The sequence below is a fragment of the Spermophilus citellus genome (genome assembly GCF_964194105.1).
Source record: "Spermophilus citellus genome assembly, chromosome: 9".
Lineage (NCBI taxonomy): Eukaryota > Metazoa > Chordata > Mammalia > Rodentia > Sciuridae > Spermophilus > Spermophilus citellus.
Window position 1 is genome coordinate 9,438,722 of NC_138191.1, and position 20,672 is coordinate 9,459,393.

At 41.2% G+C, this 20,672-nt stretch overlaps 1 protein-coding gene across 1 annotated transcript; it reads left to right on the top strand.

The window, feature by feature from the left end:
• Positions 1-6,139: 6,139 nt before the first annotated feature.
• On the top strand, positions 6,140-7,725 carry LOC308656861 (T-cell surface glycoprotein CD1a-like; the record flags this gene model as incomplete). The annotated part of the gene is made up of 5 exons (XM_081308209.1): positions 6,140-6,215; positions 6,562-6,840; positions 7,016-7,359; positions 7,558-7,585; positions 7,682-7,725. The coding sequence occupies 5 exons, from the start codon at positions 6,140-6,142 to the stop codon at positions 7,723-7,725; spliced, it is 771 nt and encodes a 256-aa protein (XP_081164335.1).
• Positions 7,726-20,672: the final 12,947 nt, after the last annotated feature.

Genomic DNA, 20,672 nt, shown 5'->3' on the forward strand with positions numbered 1-20,672 from the left:
CTTTCATGTATAACTAATTATAAAAAATATTTTTTTAAATTTCCATAGGAACATATTGGGATAATATATCTCTATATATCTATATCTATAATATATCTATATCTATATATCTATATCTATATATATCTATATATCTATATCTACATCTATATATATATATATATATATGTATACACAATTGATCAACAGTCATATAAAAAATTCAACATCCCTAGCAATTAGAGAAATGCAAATCCAACTACTCTAAGATTTCATCTCATTCCAGTCAGAATGGCAATTATCAAGACTACAAGGAACAATAAGTGTTGGTGAGGATATGGGTAAAAGGTACACTAATACACTGTGAAGTGGTACAAATTATATATATAATTTTTTACTGGAATTTAAGTCAGAGTCATTCAATCACTGAGCCACATTTTAGTTTTATTTCTTTTGACACAGTATCTCACTGTTGCATACGTTGGCCTAACATTCAAACCTGCTTCCTCAGTCTCCTGAGTTTCTGGAATTAATGATGGGAGCCACCTCACCAAGCTAGGCTTTCTATTTTTGAATGTTTTTTTTTTTTTCAGTTTCAATAGCTTTTATCTCTGCATTGCCTTAGAAGAAACTTTTCAGGTCTTCTGTTTTGAAAATATTAAAAATTCTTTTACTTTCTCTTGTTTAACCCAATTTTTGAATTTTTATATAATCATAGCAATAATGTTATTTTAGAGGTTAAATTTGCTTTAACAATGTGCCTAATATTTTATTTTATTTTTTAATTATTTCTCTTTTGTTTCTTGTATGTTTTCATAACTCTCAGCAATTCAAATATAATTTACTTTCTGTGTGATTTTACCGGGAGGGGGGGGGGAAGCAAACTATTTGGTTTGTCTGACAACTTCCATTCATGATGGAATATTTCTATCTCTGTCCTCTAGTTTTAGACTATAGCTAATGCTAAGTGTCACGTCAATGAAAGTGACTTAGGAACAAAGCACCAAGCCACTCCACCAATGGAACTACCTGTCAATCAGCCGGGTCTCCTGGCCAATCCTGGATCTCAGCCAACTCTCCCCAACCAACCCCAGTAGGAAAAGGGACTCTAAAACCCCCTTTTCTGTTCCAAGCCCTCCCTTCCTGCCCTAAGCCCATAAAAATTCCAGTCCGGTCAAGCCCCCACGTGGATTCTCCTCAGATTCTCTTCTGCCTGGCCTTACATCCGGTGCTGAAACCTAGGAGGGATTTTCGGGCTCTTCTCATAAGGGATTGAAGTCCACTGTCCCTTCAAATGAACTACGAAATTCCTAAACTGCCTTTTCCCTTCTCCCTTCATCCGGGAAGACAGGAATAGGGTAAGTTCCCATTTCCCATGACTTACCAGCCCCTTTCCATTCATAGGGTCTATCTGTAAGTCATGTGCAGGCCATAGACCCCGCCCATTCCATTTAAGACTCTGGGAACTGTGGAGACATCCCAGTCCTTCTGGGAGCCACTCCAATCCTTTTGGGCCCCTGGTGGGTTGCAGGGATCCTTCAACCCCCACCCAGCACTTATCCTTTCCTCAGGTGAGAGTGAACACGATTTGGAACACTGTTTTCTGTTCCCATTCACCTCTGAGGGTGCCAGAAAGTCATGGGAAACACAAGTCCTCTTTAGACCTCAAAACTCCTCTGGGCTCTTTATACTAAAATTTTGCCAAACTCACTCAAGATCTATGCCATAAATGCTTGGTTTTTTATTCAACTGTGGCCTGGCCCCAATATGAACTGGGCAATGGGTCAAAATGGCCCCCACAAAGAATTTTTGACTTCCAAGTCCTCAGTCCTCACTGATTTATATAATTTCTGTTGCCAGAATTTCTTTTATATAATTGTTGATCCATTGTGTAGCTATATATATATTTATAAATCTATGTATCTATATATCTATATAATTATATCTATGGTTCACTTCCTGGATGCATAGGTCTTTTAATTCGATCCGAGACAGGGGTCTTACGTGAAATATCTGGGGGTCGGTGCAGAGAGGGCATTGGGTTAAATGGAGGGCCTGGTTTCACCATGGAGTTTGGATCAGGGCCTGGCAATGCTCTGTCACCCTCAAAGAGAGGAGTGGGCACATAGGGGGAACCTGATCCCAGGTTTTGGCAACAATGAAAGGAAAGTGAGAAACTGGAGCCTAGCGAGTGAGAAATGAAAGACGGAGACCAGGCAGAGATACACAGGAGAGTTCATTTTTCAGAGCTGCCAAATAAGGGCCCTCTCTCCATAGACAGAGAGAGGCAACACAGACTTGGGGTTCAAGACTTTTATGGGGGAGGCTCAGGGATTAGAGCCAGTGGGTTCTAATGTGGACAGTTAAGGATGGGGTTGGTGTGAGGGAGTGGTGAGCTTTTCCCGGAAAGGCCCTTGGGTGGGAAAATGGTAGATTTCCCTTAAAATGGCTGCCCAGATGCTAAGCACTGACCCTACAAAGGGTATGACAGACAGGGGGTTTCTCAGGAGGGAAGCTGAGGTGGGTGTTGATGAGGTGGGAACAGTCAGGTGGCAAAGTGAGATTGTGGGAGAGAAGAGTTCATGTCTGGGTCTGAGGAAAGGTGTGTGGGGAAGGAGAAAATCAGGAGGTGTGGTGGCATGGAGGGGAGAAACCATGAAGCATTTTAGGAGGAACATAAGCATGCTTTTTCCCTAAGCAACGATGATTCAAGAAGAGGAGTCTGAGTAGGGCTTGTACAAAGGGAAGAATCTGGATGCCCCTGGGATAGGTGAAACACCTGACTTGCTGAGTTCTATTTGGCATGTGTCCTAATCACCTGGATTTTCCTCATCTTTTCCTGTGACAGGGAGCACACCACTATCAGTGATCTGTATACCATCTCCTCTGTCAAAGCTGTTCTCTTATTTTCTGGTCCTGGTCACTTCCCACCTATCTTATCTCTTGACTTTCTCCTACAGTGTTGCTCTCTCTCAGGTCCCCCAGCTCTCAGCATCCCCCAGGCAGCTCCCAATGGTCTCCATCCTTTCCTCTCTCCTCCTCAGACCTTGTCTTTCACCCTCCACAGCTGGGAGCTCACTCAGGGGTGCAGTGGCCTGGGGAGCAGCAGATCCTCAGTGGGACTCTGACCCAAGCACCAGCTGCTACCTGCATCCTCACCAGGAGCCAATATGCCAGAGGACAGTCAGGGGGAAAGAAACTTTGAATTCTTGTTCCACTCCCTTTATGCATCCCTTGTTATGGTTTAGGTGTGAGGTGTCCCCCAAATGCTCATTTGTGAGGCAGTGCAAGAAGGTTTGGAGGTAAAATGACAGGGTCATGAGAGCCTTAACCCAATCACTGCATAAATCACCAGACAGGGACTAACTGAGTGTAACTGTGGGCTGGTAGGTGTGGCTGGGGAGGTGGATTCCTAGAGGCGTGACTTTGGGGTATATATTTTGTCCTTGCTGAGTGGAGCTCTCTCTCTCTCTCTGCTTCTTGGTGGCCATGTCCAAACCTGATTTCCTCTGCTACCCTCTTTTGCCATGATGTCCTGCCTCACCTTGGGCCCTGAGGAGTGAAGTTGACCATCTATGGACTAAGAGCTCAGAAACTGACACCTGAAATAAACTTTTTCTCCTTAAAATTGTTCTTGTCAGGTCCTTTGGTCACAGAAGCAAAAACGCTCATGAAAACACCCCTCTTCCTCCTTCTCTTGAATCTGTTATATCCTTTGTTTCTCTTATCTGCTCACAACATTTTGGTCCCAGAACCCCATTCCTTATTTAGTTAATTTTCTTCCCTCTCTTTCTTACCCAAAACCAAGTGTCCTCTCCTTGCTTTCTTTACCCCACACTCAAGAGCAACAGTCATATATTTTGTGCGTTCCAAGGAAAAACGAAAATGTGGAGCGTTGTCCTAGTCATTCCTGCTGCAATCACAGCATGCCATAGACTGAGCAGTTTATAACCACGAGGAAATTATTTTTATAGAGTCTGGACAGTTCGAGATCAAGGTAGATTTTGATTGTAGTGGGACCTGCATTTAGGTTCATGAAAGACACTTTCAGAATATTTCTTCTCATGGTGGAAATGCTATGGGGCCTCCCGGGGGTCCCTTTTCTAAGGCACTAATCTCATTTCTGAAGTTGAAACTGCATGACCTATTCACCTCCCAAAGCCTCCCCCCTCCTATTACCATCATATGGTTGGTTAGGTTTCCAATGTATGAACTTGGGGAAGACATAAAGATTCAGATTATAGCAGGTTTGTGTTCAAATGGCTCTTCAAGGGAGTTCTCTTAAAGTTACTAACATGCAAAACTTCTTTATTTCTATGAAAATTTACATGGCTGTTTTTATTTAGTTTCCTGTTTTTACATCCCTTGGGCACAGGGATACTGTCAGGATGACTGCAGGAACTCTTAGGCAACTGAGGAGTGGTGCTCACTTCATGATGACATGCAAACTACCCACTTGGTGCCTGGTTCCTGATGCCCCAGCTGTTCTAGTGGTCTCTGCCTGTGCTGGACTGAAGGGGAAAGTTAATCTCCCTTTTCCCAAATGGTCACCCCAACACTTTGCACATAGGTAACCACTGAGAAACTAGAACCAAATTATGTGGAGATTCATGTGACAGTTGGAACAAGAGTGGGCAAGTGGCTCACCCTGACCAAGTTCAAAACAATTTGGTGAGGACTCTGGATGGGATAGCTGCATCTCTGTCTCCCTCAACTCATGAGATAGTGGCAGATGCTGATGACAGAAAGATCCTTCTGTGAGACATGGTCAGTGCAGTGGTGGCAGGACGGAGGTGGATAGAAAGACTCTAGAGTTGCCAAGATTTGAGACAGTGGGAAGCAGGTGGAGGAGTGCTGAGCATGCAGATGAGGTTGTGGGAGGAAGGATATTTCATAAGCTGAGGAGGCTCCTATGAGCTCCTTTGCAAGTTTCAATGAAATTTATTTATGAAACACAAATTCAATAAAATTATTATAAAATTCAAGGTGGTGATCATGGAGTATTACATACTGGACTGGCTGCATGCCCCACAAAGCAGCCCTGGGTACAGGATCCACAGACTCAGTAGGTGATACTGTTTCAGAGGACAGTTATAGGGGCTTCTGAAAAAAGGAAATAAAGTCACTGGTGATGTCAGAGATATGAATGAGGTGGAGTGGGGGTGGGGCAGGCAAGAGAACACATGGGGGATAATTCAAAAGTATTACAATGAAAAAAAGTGCTGAAGATCCTGGGTTCCATACCCAGCAATAAAAGAAGTGTCCCTTGTGGTAAGGGACTTTTTAATGCCACAGAAGACTTGTGCCATAGCAGTTGAAATAAGGGAAGATGACCAGGATGGAAATTTGTGACAATGAGAGAAGTTGGAAGACTGGGAAGAGTGTCAGAATAGCTGGGGTAGGGGAAACGGAGTAGGTGCTCAGGGTTTTGGGAGGGAGCAGATTGTTTTTTTTTTTTTTTTGGTTTCAGGCAGAAAAGTTTTGTGTTTTTGTTGAATAAGGAAGTCAGAAGAGAGGTCTGTGGGGAGGTTTGTTTAGAACAGAAATCAAAGGACGACTTCTCTGAGAGAAAGAAGTAGCATCTGCAAGGACCATGCTGTTTCTGCTACTCCCCTTGCTCACTGCTCTCTTCCCAGGAGGGGACAGTGAATTTGGTAAGAACTGGGGCAAGAGACCTGTTGAGTGTGTGTGTGTGTGTGTGTGTGTGTGTGTGTGTGTGGTGATGGCAGTTTCCCCTGCACACACCTGGAGAGAACGAGGGCCAAGCTGGCCCCATTCTGCGTGCTCTTACTCAAGCCCTCTGTGCTCTCATGGAGGCTGTTGGTAGAGCATGGGACCCTGGGGGCCAGTAGATGTCAGCTAAGGTAACGGTGGCTCTCCACTTTTCCAGATTCTGAGTCTTCCCAAGAGGTCACCTTTCTTTCCCAAGTCTCCCTTCCAATGTTTCATTTCTGCCTGTTCTATCTATTCTTTTGCCACAGGATTTGAGGAACCTGTCTCCTATCATGTCATCCAGACATCATCCTTTCACAAACATTCCTGGGTACATCTGTGGTCAGCCTGGTTGGGGGAGCTGCAGACTCACAGATGGAACAGCACCTCTGGTACCTTCATTTTCCTGTATCCCTGGTCCAGGGGCAACTTCAGTAAGAAGGATTGGATGGATGTGGAAAAGTTGATCCAGTTATACTTCATGAACCACCGGGAATTTTATATTTCTCGATTAATGTTTAAAGGTGAGTTCACTTCTCTTGCTGGGAGAAAAAAAGGGATGAGGGGTGGGGCATCTCAGTGAACTTTTATTACTTAAGGAAGCAGCCTTCTCTGCTTTGAAACTTACTGAACTCTCTTCAGCATAAAACTGCAATCAAACCCTGGGCATGTGCGTAAACACAACCAGATTTTCAAAAAGATTAGTTTTTGCTACTTATGAACTTGTTAACCTCTGACCAAACCACGCTGGGGTCCATCCCTTAAACTTCCCCAACTCCCTTCTGCTTCTATTGTCTTTTGCTTTCATCTCATTGCACTTCTGTCCTTTTTCTCCCTTTTCTACCCTAATTCACTACTCTTCTTCCCCAGATCCCTTTGTTCTACAGCTGGCAACAGACTGTGAACTGCACTCTGGGAAGGGCTTCCTAGGCTTTGTGCAGGTAGCTATCCAAGGACATGATTTCCTGAGCTTCCAGAATAAAACATGGTTACCATCTCCAGAGGGTGGAAGAAAGGCCAAGAAAGCCTGTGAAATACTCAATCTGAACCAAGCCTACACAAATAGGATACATTGGCTCCTCAGTGACACCTGCCCACGTTTAATCTTGGATCTTCTAGATGGAGGGAAAGCTCTTCTCCAGCGACAAGGTCAGTCTTCTATCCAGTCTCAAAGAATTTTCATATTTTAAAATAAAATTCAGAATAAAAAGAGAATGATGAGTGAAATCTAAGAACTAGGAATGATGTGTCTTTGTAGGCTGATGTGGAATTCTAAACTTCTCAGTCTATGTTAGAGTCGAAATGTCTTCTCTGTTCTTTACAGTGAAGCCTGAGGCCTGGCTGTCCAGTGGTCCCAGCCCTGGGCCTGGCCATCTTCTGCTGGTGTGTCGTGTGTCTGGCTTCTACCCAAAGCCCGTGTGGGTGATATGGATGCGAGGTGAGCAGGAGCAGCTGGGCACTCAGAGAGGTGACATCCTGCCCAATGGTGATGAGACGTGGTATCTCCAAGCAACCCTGGATGTGGCAGCTGGGGAGGCAGCTGGCCTGGCCTGCAGGGTGAAGCACAACAGCCTAGGAGGGCAGGACCTCGTCCTCCACTGGGGTGGTAAGAGCTTGACCCAGGCTGGAGATGGGATGAAGGGTCTTATAGCAGAGCATGAGGACCAGGTAAAAAACTGGGATTTACAAATTCCAGACCCCAAAAGAAGAAAAATATGTAATTCAAAGAATGGAAGAATTCAAATTGAGGGATCTATAGATGCAGATTGAAACACCATTGTTAGTATCCACTTGAATCTGCAGCACCTCATAGTGCCCTGGGCTAGATCCTCTTGGCTGTGATCGTGGCCCTGGCTCTTCTGACAGGTCTTGGATATTGGTTTAGGAAACGCTGGTGAGTTCTTTGTATCCATTATTCTGTTCATTCCTCCTCCCCAATGGTCTTCCCTTCTCTTTTTGACTTTTTCCTCACTTTTCATTTTCCCCTTAGACCCCATTCCCATTTTCTGCTCAGTTCTCACCTTCACCTTATAAAGGTCTGTTCTTTTTTTGTTCACTTAGGACACAAAGTGAAGCTCCCTGCAGTGCTTGCTCTCTCTGAAGTGAGGACCCAGCTACTCAGGTGCCCAGTCTACACCTGAACACCACATGGAGATGACATCACTTAGACTCTCCTTGTTAAAACTTTGCAATTCATTTCTGCTCCATGATAATTTACCAATATATGCTCAATGTAATCTTGCAGGATTTGTTGCTCTGACCCGGCTTCTGTGGGTTCAACTCTGAATGGAACAGGATGTTAGCAGTGTCAGCCTGGATAGATAAAATGGATCATCAGGTGCATTTCAGATGTCACATCCTCCAGGGGTCCTTCCTTGATCTACAGTGGGAAGCCATCTCCCCTACATCTGTGCATCCCCAGATTTCACTGTACACCCCTCACTTCCTAGCATCTGTGGCAGGTGTGTAGTTTTGTTTCTTCTTTTAAGTTTTTAAAAGTTTGAGAGCAAAGCATTTGCTTTATGAATAACTGTATCCTTGGTGAAGTGTCTGGCATGCATGCAACAAATTCTTAATAAAACCTGTGTTGATTATGTAAGGTTTGTAGTTTTTTCTTTGTTTGTTTGTTTTGTTTTTTAAATTCTATGCAGTCCTTATACCTTAGGCGTAGTTGAGACATTTGATGTTCTTCTTGTTAAGTCTTGCTTTGCCAGGAGACTTCGTGCTTTCTTAGTTCTACCTTCTTTTCTGAGTCTCTCAGGGGAAACATAGTTTTGCCTCTTACCAATTCTGTTATTAGATTTTAGGGAAATGTTAGCATAAAACCATTGTTCCAAGTGCTCTAAACCAAAAGAGCAGGGGAGGATGAAGGTCCTCCATATTCACTGTGGTTTATGGTCAAGCAGCAGATTCATTACATGGGAGTTTGGTAGAAATGTAGACTCTGTAGCCTGGTCTCAGACTTACTGAATTCCAGTTTTCATTTCAACAAAATCATCAGAAGATTCACAGATACATTAAAGGTTGAGAGGCACATCATTGTGGTGATACCTGAAATATGGCCAAGGGCATCACTGAGGAGGGAATCAAAAATGAGGAACCAAAGTGCTGCCCTTGAGGACTGCAGTAGGTCCAGGTGAGTAAAGTTCATTCTCAAGAGTTATATTCTCTACAGTTGCTGCTGCAAACACTGTTAGTGAGCACTGAGCGATGCTCCTAAGGTAAATAAAGGGTTACTTTCCTTTGAGTGTCTGTTCACACTGTCTTTGTTAACTGATCAATACATAACCTTGTTTTTGTGTATTTTGTTTAAAAATCTTATTTAATATATATTTACAAGTAATTTATTGTGTCCCATATTTCTTTAAACAGAAACATTATCAGAGAAATATTTAACAATTTCCTGACCCTGATTGATGTGATCACAAATTTCCTAGGCTTTCAACCTTCCTACATTGCTGTCTACCATATGTTAAAAAAATCTGTTGTTATCTCAATAAAACACAAATATGATTGTTTGTCTGTTTGTCATACCTTTATCATAGTATTATAGTAGTTACTTTATAAATTATGTCACTTACCAATCATCAAATTTTATCTTTCTTTTTTTCCAGTGCATTGCATTGTTTACTAACATTGAACTCTCAGACAACAGCATTATAACTATAACAAAAGCTGACATAAAACACCTTCTTCCTGTGTAATACACATCACCTTCTTCAGATTATGAACAAGAGATAGCATGTTAGAGATGTGTTTGGGGTCATTTTAATTTACAATATCAGTGACAAAGACCACAAACTGTGAAAAACATGGCACTCACTAGGCCACACAAAGGATGCTCGTCCTTCAGTGAGAAGGGAAACCTGAAGACAGAGCTTCACTTTTTTTTTTACTTTCATAGGGAATGTGTTCTTCATTTAACTCCCATTTTGCAACAGTCTGTACATATCTATGAATGACTGCAAAAGCACTGTCAGTACTTAATTTGGGGTTATAAAAGTTTCCACAGGTCGACAAATTAGAAATCCTGACTAATGGGGATTGACTAATGACACCAACTGACAGTGTGAGGTAAGCCATGTATGACCAGACTTCAGTTACTTTAAAATCCATAAGCTGATGTAACAAACAGTTCTTAGGCACTTACTGTGCAGCAGGTGCGTAGTAAGTATAAAGTATTGGAAAGAAAAAAGATCATCACTGTGTTCTCAGCTTGAAAATTTTGCCTACCCAATTTTATTCTGCAGTTTAGTATTTTTATTGATTCTTTTGTTCTTATCTTCCTGGAAGGACTTACTTGAAATGAATTCGGGGAAAGGGACTTAGCCTAATTTTGCTTAGGCAGCTGAGAAGAGGGAACCCAGGAAAAGGGAAACAACTAGACAGACAAGGTGCAGGTGATATAGCACCTGTAAGAAATTTTGTCCCATGGATTTCTTCCTAAAAAATTAATTCCTGCATTCACTTGTCCTGCTTTCATTCATCATACATCTATACTTTATTATATGTATGGCAAACATATTCACTGAGAATAGTTCCAAAATGAAATTATGCTTGATTAGATTACAAATGCAATGTGAAGATTTTATTTAAAGCTGACCATAACTTAGGGAAAATATAGGGGAAATATCCCAGATCCAGATAAAATCCTCCATTTACAGCAAAGTTCCATCTACAAAGCTCCCTACATGAATATATTTATTTAAAAGTACGAAATGGGGGGCTGGGGATGTGGCTCAAGCGGTAGCGTGCTCGCCTGGCATGCGTGCGGCCCGGGTTCGATCCTCAGCACCACATACCAACAAAGATGTTGTGTCCCCCGAGAACTGAAAAATAAATATTAAAAAAATTTCTCTCTCTCTCTCCTCTCTCACTCTCTCTTTAAAAAAAAAAATTCTCTCTGTGTCTCTCCCTCTCTCTTTAAAAAATAAAATAAAAATAAAAATAAAAGTACCAAATTGGGTATGCCTGTAAAGAAAAACATTTCCAACAGACAAACAGCTGACACTGCAGGTGAGCATTCTACCTCAGGCACCAGCATCTCAATTTGGAACAAAGTGAAACAGCAAATTTTCTCTTTAAACACCTGCTGACACTTGTAAAATGTTTATGTTTCACCACTAGGTGGTGTGGAGAGCTAAAAGGTTAACCCAGGCTGTGAGGCTGTAGATTATTGAGACTTTCTTAGTAATAAACAAAAAGATTGATTTTTGAATTTTGTGTACATGTGTGACGACATAACATGACAGTAGCAGACACCTCTGTGCCATTCTACTAAAACAATTGTGGCAGAGGCTCACTTCAGTTGCATGTCACATCCTCTGTGCCTTTGTCCCTAGACTTTTCCTGCTATGTGATTGGGACACCTGAGAGAAGCTATTTAGCATTTGCCAATGCTCAGATCTGCAAGTAACACCCCGTGACAATCCGTGACAATTAATGGATGGGAGGTCATGAATATGTACTTTTCTTATTTCTCAGGTAGATATTCAGAGACAAAATCAGTATAAAGAATCAGAAGCCCCCAGCAAGATCAGATCCAAGGTTTTTGTTTGTTTGTTTTTTTGGTAGCAGTGAGAAGCCTGATAACATCCTGTATTGGCCTTCCCTCCTTTCCTGTTTTACCCTTCCTAGTGTCCCACTCATGGTCCCTGTTGTCATGTCTCCAAATAAAGTTTTATCATGAAAGCTCCCAATGCCAATATAGACTGCTTCAGTTTTCTCTTCTCTTCTGTTTTAGGATCTCCACTGTAAACAAAACCCAAGCATGATCCACTACTCTTATAAAGAATATTTTCAGCACTTAGAAGTTTCCCTCGTGGCTTCTCTTTCCAGTTAGTAACCTCTTAAAGGCAACCAATACTCTGATCTCTACCAACATAGACTAGTTTTTTATTTAATTTTTTGAAACTCGCATTCTGAAATCTTAGTGGTAAGTACTCTGATATGCCTGCCTTTTTTGCTGAACATTATTTCTGTGGCATCTATCCATGTTGTTCTTGGTTTTGTGTATTTCGTTTAAAAATCATATTTAATATGTATTTACAAGTAATTCATCATGTGCCATATTTCTTTAAACAGAAACATTATCAGAGAAGTATTATAGCAGTAGTTCAACCTTTTTTGTTGCTGTATAGTATTATGTCACATGATTGTACATTTTTTTTCCATTCTGCTGTAAATAGATGTTTAAATTGTTGCCAGATGTTAGCTATTTTGAACAATACTGCTTTTAGAATTTTGTATATATCTTCCCTCCCCCCCCCCTTTTGATGGTACTGGAGATTTAACCTAGTAGCACTCTATTTCTGAGCTACATCCTCTTTTATGTTAAAATTTTATTTTTAGATAGTGTCTTTCTAAGTTGCACATGGTGGCCAGAAACTTGTGATCCTCCTGCCTCAGCCATCCAAATAGCTGGGATTACTGGTTTGTCCATATTTTTATAAACATAAGAGTTGTTTCTATTGGGAATACACATAGAAATGAGATTTCTGGGTCAGAGATGATGTGTTTTTTTAATTTCTCTATTTTACATTTTATTTTTACTTATTAACACATGCTAACTGCACATATTAATGGTGTTTGGTGTGATACTTCTACATGTGCATATAGCATGCCAGGATCCAATCTCATTTTTCTTTATTTACCTCCTCCTTCCATCGTAACTGCTATTAATTACTATTTTATATTCAGGTTGAAACTTTTCAGCTTTTGCATCTGAGAGAAAATATGCACTACTTGTTTTTTAGTTTCTGGCCTTGTATACTTAATATAATGGCTTTCAGAATCATCCATTTTGCTGCAAATAGAAAGATTTTCTTGATTGTTGAATAATAGTCCAATGTGTCTGTATAGATTATAAATCCATCCATCTGTTGATGAATACCTAGGACAATTTTGTATTTTAGCTCTTGTGAAAAGTGTCGTACAAACATGACTGGCTAGGTTTCTCTTTGGCGTGATGATTTGCTTTCCTTTGGATAAACAACCAGAAGTGAAATGGCTGAATCACGTGGTAGATCTAGTTTGTTTGTGGAAACTCCACACTACACTGTTCTCCATGGTGATTGTACTAATTTACACTGTCACCAGCAGTGTGTAAGAGTTCCTTATTCTCACCAGCACTGGTAGGTTATTTATTTATTTATTTGATTTTGGGGATTGAACCCAGGGAAATTTTACCACTGATTTAGATCTCTAGGTTTTGTTTTGTTTTATTTTATTTTATTTTTTTAATTTAGAGATAGGTCTTCATAAATTGCCCAGATTGGCTTTGAACTTGAACTTCTCCTTTCTGAATCAGGGATTAAGGAAGTGTTCCACTGCACTTAAGTAGTCATTATAAGTGGGGTGACATGATTTCTCATTATAGTTTTGATTTGCATTTCCCAGATGGCTCATTATAGAGAGTATTTCTTCATTTACTTATTGACCATTTGTTTTTGTTTGAGAAGTGCCTTTTTAGATCACTTGCCCATTTTTAAATGGACTACTTTTTTTTTTCTTTTAGTTTCATAGGTATAGTTTTTATAATTTCTTTTACTTGTTTTAGTTATATATGACAGTAGATATATGTCATATATTAGTTATATATGACAGTACTTTGATATATCATACATAGATGGGATATAATTTCTCATTTTTCTGAGTGTACATGTTGTAGAATCATACTGGTCAGGTAGTCACATATATACATAGAGTAATAATGTCTGTTTCATTCTAGTGTCTTTTCTATTCCCACATACCTTCTTCTCTCTGCCCTTCACTTCCCTCTACCTAATCTAAGGTAACACTAATCTTCTCTAGTGTCCTTCCCTCACTTTATTGTGAATTAGCATCTACATACTAGAGAAAACATTCAGCCTTTGTTTTTTGGGGATTGGCTTAATTTGCTTAGCATGATATTCTCCAACTCCTTCCATTTACTGATAAATGCCATAATTTCATTCTTCTTTAAAGATGAGTAATATTCCATTGAATATATATGCCACATTTTCTTTATCCATTCATCTATTGAAGGACACCTAAATTGGTTCTATAGTTTAGGCATTGTGAATAGAGCTGCTATAAACAATGATGTGGCTGCATTACTGTAGTATACTGATTTTAAGTCCTTTAGGTATAAACTGAGGAGTGGAATAGCTGGGTCAAATGGTGGTTCCATTCCAAGTCTTAAGAGGAATCTCCATACTGCTTCCCATAGTGGTTGCACCAATTTGCAGTCCCACCAACGATGTTTGAGTGTACCTTTCCCCCCATATCCTCTCCAACATTTATTGTTGCCTGTATTCTTGATGATTGCCATTCTGACAGGAGTGAAATGGAATCTTAATGTAGTTTTGATTTGCTTTTCTCTAATTGCTAGAGATGTTGAACACTTTTTCATGTATTGTTGATCAGTTTTATTTCTTCTTCCATGAAGTGTCTATTCAGTTCCATAGCCAATTTATCGATTGAATTATTTTTTTGGTGTTAAATTATATATACACACACACACACACACACAAACACACAAGCAATTAATGCTTTATCAGAGGTGCATTTGGTAAAGATTTTCCTCCCAATCTGTAGTCTCTATCCTCACCTTATTGATTGCTTCCTTTGCTGATAAAAAGCTTTTTAATTTGAATCCATCCCATTTATTGATTCTTGATTTTACTTCTTATTCTTTAAGAGTCTTGTTAAATAAGTCTGATTCTAGGCTGTTGTGGTGTAGATTTAAGCATATTTTTTCTTCTAATACATGCAGGTCTCTGTTCTAGTGCCTAAGTCTTTGATCTATTTCTAGTTGAGTTTTGTGCAGGGTGAGAGAGAGAGAGAGAGAGAGAGAGAGAGAGAGAGAGAGAGAGAGAGAGAAGTTTAGTTTCATTTTGCTGCATATGGATTTCCAGTTTTGCCAGTGCTATTTGTTGAATAGGGTATCTTTTCTCCACTGTATGTTTTTGGCACCTTTGTCTGGTATGACCTAACCATATTTATGTGGGTTTGTCTCTGTGTCTTCTATTCTGTACCATTGGTCTACAAGTCTATTTTGTTGCCAATAATATGCCATGTTTGTTACTATAGCTCTTGATATTAACCCACCATGAGATACATAGTTGGCAAGAATTTTCTTCCATTCTTCATATTGTCTACTCACATTGTTAATTGACCCCTTTTCTGTACAGAAACTTTTCAGTATTTTTTTTCTTTTTTGTATACTTTCAGATTTTATGTTAGATGTTGTTTTATTTGTCAATTTTTGCTTTTGTTTTCTATTATTTTGGCCGAGGGAGTTATCCAGGAAATCAGTGTCTCTGTCAAAGTATTGAGATACTTCCCCTGTTTTCTTCACTAGTTTGAAATTTCAGGTCTTTTATTTATTTGAGTTGAGTTTTTACAGCGTCAGAGATAGGAGTCCAGGTTCTGTGTTCTACATGTGGATACTGATTTTTCCCAGCACTGTCAATTGAAGAGACCATCTTTTAGTCAATATGTGTTTTAGGGGCCTTTGTCGAAAGTCAGTTGGGTGTAGATCTGTGAGTTTATTTCTGGGATCTCTATTCTATTCTGTTGGTCTGGGCGCCTGATTTTATGGCAATATCAATCTTTTTTTGTTACTACAGTTCTGCTGTGTGTCCCGAAATCAGGTATTGTGATGATTCCAGCTTTCTTCTTTATGTTCAAGATGGCTTTGTCTCTGTGGGGTCTTTTGGGCTTCCACATGAATTTTGGGACTGCTTTTCCTAGCTCTGTGAATAATGTCCATTTGTATTTTGATGGGGATTACTTTGAATTTATAGATTGCTTTTAACAGTATGTACATTTTAACAACATAAATTCTTCCACTCCATGACCATGAAAGAACTTTCCTTTTTGTTTCTTTTCTTTGATTTCAAAGCCACTTTCTCTCTGGGTTACATGTTGCCACATGGGCTTGGATGCCTGCGTCTTGGACTTTCTGCTTGGCTTGGTTATCCAGATGGGATTGTGATGTTGTAGTTGGGATTGCGATGTTGTAGTTGGTATTGTGGTGTTGTAGCCTCCTGAGTGATCACGGGGAAATGATGGCAAAGATGAAAAAATAGCAATACCCTGTAGTTATAAGCCACAGGGCAGGAAAAACTCTAGCAAACTTTACTCCAGTTGTAAGATGGCACCTAGCCATAGAAGCCTAGAATATAGGAACTGGATAAAGTAAAATGTATTTCTGTCCAACCTGGATTGTCTCAGAGGAAAGACCGGCTGGAGATAAGATAAGCTGGAGATCCACTGGGGTCCCACCATGACAGCTTTTGATTGGGCAGATTTCCACAGAATTCATAGAACCCAAACATAGTATATCATATCTATATGCATATATCTATCTATCTAACCATCTATTTATCATTCATCATCTATCTATGTCTATGGTCTGGATTCCTTATTTTCTATACTTATTTTATACATTTATTCTTTTTTTATATAACCTGTTTCAGGTTATAAATCCTTTAATTCTTACATTTTATAAATCCTTTAGATTTATAAGAAATCTTAATAATTATTAGTATAACTTTCCTACTTTGTATTTTTCCAGTGCTTCTTGGGTATTTTTGGTTCTTTTCTTGCTAATAATTATTCATAAAATTGTCAACTTCTATGGAAATACCAGCTAAATTTGATTCAGATTGCACAGATATCTAGTTTAATTTGAGGAGACTGACATGTCTGTAATATTGACTTTATTTTTTTTAAAGAAGCCTGTGTGGCCTTGCTTGTGACATCATTGAAAAATTCTTTAAGAGGCTAAAAGTATAGAAGATATAGAAATATTTCTGGCATTCATGTTTTTTTAATTACTGGGAAAAGAGTATTCTGGACACCATTCATGAAAAAATTCCAGGCACAAATCTAGTAAGGATTACAAAATGAGTGAAACCAAGGATCAGTAATTTTCTAGAGTACATTTGGAGTCAAGTAAAGCCTTCTCAGCAACATCAATATAACAACACCTTGAACAAGAGCACAGGAACTGCTAAGGACCCTCTGTATGTCAGCCTGAAAGTCCAGGAATATGAGAGAAAGCAGGACCAGGACAGACCTATTTGAGATAAGAACAGAAATAGGTTTTCAGAAAGTAGAAGTGCAAGACAGACCCAAACTGAAAATTTTCTTCTTTTATTTTTTTTCCAGTGGTGATAATAAAGTCAGGCAGTGGTGACCAAAAGGAGGCAGATATAAAAAGGCTGCTCAATGAGGTTTCATTGATATATCCCACCCAGATGAGACCCTGGGTGGATCAGATTGAAATTTTTATTGGACGTAGGGCAGAAATGGAGGGCTTGGGACAAGAAAAAGGGGTTTCCAGAGTCCCTTGTCCTACTGGGGTTGGTCAAGGGAGCTGGCTAAGATCCAGGATTGGCTAGGAGACCCCGGTGATCAACTGGAGGTTCCGTGGGTGCCTGATTGGTGGTTCTTTTGCATACGTGGGTTGCTTGTTGCTTTGTTCCTCAGCCACAACCATCGACTTACATCCCAGCCTTTTTGATGATATAGGGCAGCAAATTTCATCTGGCTACTTTCTACTGGCTAGGGGCTCTGTGGGGGAAGGGGATGGCTCAGGTATCGGTTCAGTGGAGAAAAAACTGTAGGAGTGTAGGAGCATCTGACTGTAGGTCACTCTGGCAATTTCACCCATATGCTTTTGGATGAACCTGAGGAGTCAGGGAGAATCATTAATAGATGCTCTATGACTAATATAGGAGTGAGAATAGGAGTCAGCCATATAATGAGGACTGAGTTTAGCCAGCCTGGCCAAGGGGCATTTGATGGTTGCTGTTTAAGTCTTTTACCCAAATGATGGAGGGTATCAATATTCTTTTCAACCAATCCAGTTTCATTGATATAGTAGCAGCATTCTTCTTTCAAGAAGAGACATGATCCTCCTTTGTCTGCCATCAGGAGATTAGGGCTCAATGGTTCTGTAATGAAACTTGGGCAAGAGATGTTATTTGCCTTTGTAGGGAAGCTACAGAGGTGGCCGATGCCTCTACTGCTTCCTGAAGTTGTTGTTCAAGCTTCTGAGTAGAGGTTACTGCATAACCAAGACCTTCTGCCCCCAGTCCAGAGGCAGCAAGGGAGGATGCCAGGGAGAGTCCAACTACTACTGGTAGAAAGATGGCCCTTCTTGTCCTGGAAAGGGAGGTAGTAACAAGCCATGTTAATTCAGCCGCACTGCACAGAGTTAGTTGAGGGACCCAAGTGGAAGGAACACCGAAAGCAAAGGGCATGTTGAGGCTTAGATTTTTGTTAGGGTACCATTGCACCAGAAAAAGAACCCTGGCAGAGCAAAGGATGGGGAAGAAATTTGAACAATCGATCAGGGTTCTGAACCAGAGGAAGTGTAGCATCAGGGGAAATTCCCTGATGAGTTAACAAAGAGGTCCCTTCTCAAAGGCTAGAGAGGGGGTCCCTTGTGGTATGGTTGTGGTATTGAGAGGAAGATCAATGGGAATCACAGTTAATGGAGTATGATCCAAACCTGCGCAGAAGAAACAGTCTGAAATGTTATTAACTTTGGATAAATTGAGAAGCTGAAGGCCCTGATGTATTAGGACCATCTATGAGAAAGGGTCAGCTTTAGGATGGGCAACTGCATCCAGATGGTGTTGGAGTTCCTTCTCTTGCTCCTGGATGGTTCTGTGAATTTGAGGGAACACTTGTATACAAGTTCTCCATGTTCTTATAGGGGCTGAAGGGTGCTTGGCAAAACCCTAAGAATAAAATTTACCATCAACACCAGAAGCCCATTTCAGGTCCCATGGTTCCAAATATTTAATTTGGTGTATGCTCATTTCTCATAGCAAGCCTTATCTGGGATGCTTTTCTTGCATGAAGTATAAGGGCAGCCACCAGAGGTGTTAGACCAGTGTTTACAAGATTCCTCAGTTTGGTCTGTTATAAAGCACAGCATTACTGCACATAGGTGGGATGAGGTGGCCAGGTTGAATCCAGTGATGTTAAGGGTGACTGCCTGATTGCAGCCAGTGGAAGGGCAATCATCTTAACCCATAAACTGAGAGTGGTGGTGCCATCCTGATGCCATGTTGCTTGGATGTAGAAGTGCCATCTATGGGTTAGGATAGAAGCTTGAGAGAGGTTAATGATTAGTACAAGAAGCAGAGGGTTGGTGAGAAATCCAGAGAAGTTCCAATGATTGAGAATGCAGCTCCCATAGTAAGACTGTCACCCAGTTAAAGAGGGTCTGATTCAGTTTGTGGTTGTGCTGGGTTTGAGGGAACAGATGGCACAGGAAGGCACTGGTCTTTGTGTTCCCTTAGGATTTTGTGTAGAAGTGTGACATGGGGCAGGTAGGACACAAGGGGAGGAGGGGTGATTGCAAAGCTTCAGTTGATTAAGAAAGGGTGCTCATAGTGTAACTCCAAGAGCTCAGGCCTGAAGGGGCTTTAGGGGCTGCCCTAATTTGGGTGAGGGCCAACGGCAGGAGATTGGGCCAGGACAGCCTGAGTTAAATAGCAAATTTAGTGAGATGATCCTTGAGAATGCCATTAGCCCTCTCAACCTTACCCAAGAATTGGGGTTGGTAGGGGATGTGGACCCTCCAAGTGATGTTGAGGCCTTTGGAGACTAGTTGAACAACCTGAGAAGTGAAGGCTGGACTGATGTCTGACCGAATGGTGGTGGGAAATTACCAAACCTGGAAATGATCTGCTCAGTGAGGATGGAGGCTATGGTGTCAGCAGTTTCCCTGGAGGTAGGGAAGACTTCTATGCAATTGTAAGAGAGTGCTATCCCCCAAGTACAAGCAATCACATCCTGGGTCAAGGGTTGCCCAAAGAGGTGGGGACTGTTCCTGGAGCCTTGGGGTAGGACTATCTATGTCAGCTGTTGAGACCTAAAGGATGTAGGGTCTTCCCATGTGAAGGCAAAGACGTAGTAAGAGTCAGGATGGAGGGGCACTGTAAAGAAGGCAGCTTTAAGATCCAGGACATCAAAGTGAGTGGTCGAAGGGGAGATATGAGAAAGATATGGGAACCACCAGGTGGATGGGAATAACTGCCCTATTAATTAGACAGAGGTCTTAGACTAAGCCATAGGCTCCTGAGGGTTTGCATACTGGCAATATGGTAGTGTTTCTGGGAGAGTCAGTAGGAATGAAGAGCACCAGGGCAAGTAGCCGGTCTGTGATGGGTGTAAGTTTATCTATGTAAGGTTTGGAGATGGTAAATTGGGACACACAAAAAAATTTAGTTTGGGATTTCAGCTGGATAAGAACTGGCTTGTGGTGGGAGGCTATAACTAGCTTGGAGGTGTCCCAGACCTGGGGATCAACTAGATCAGGGGACAATGATTGGCACAGTAGGTACTGTCAGGTTATTAGAGAGAGTAAGGATTAGAGGCAGAAGAAGGTGGGTGGTATTATTCTTGGGGTGTAGTTGGAGGGTGGCTCCTAGTAGTTGGAGAACATCTCTGCCTAGGAGAAGAACCAGACAAATTGGAATAAGCAGAAAGAATGTCCCTCCAGGGCACAGGTCAGCATAGCAGTTCAGTTTGGAAAGGAAGGTTTGCCAAAAATCCCCATAACTGAGACCTGGGAAGGAAACAGAGGCCCTGAGTGAGCAGGCAATAGGTAGCCCCCTTGTCCACAAGGAAGGTTATGGACTTACCCACTACCTGGAGTGGTACCCTGGACTCTGTGAGGGTAATAAGGGTCCTCAAGTCCAAGGTTCTTCAGTCTTCTTTGAACCCCAATAGTTCAAGTGAAGGGACCACCTGGCTGGTCATACCCCTACATGGAGGCGATGAGGAAGGGCCAGCCATGGGGTAGTCACTCTTCCAATGTCCTGTCTGCCTACAGGTGGGGCACAGCCTGGATGGGGGTTGTGGGTTTGGGCATTGGTAAGTGTAGTGAACTTCACATACACATTTGAAGCAAGCCCCTGGTGAAGAAAAATGCTGGCTCATTGTGAAGCTCTCACCAGAGCTGTAGGCCTCAG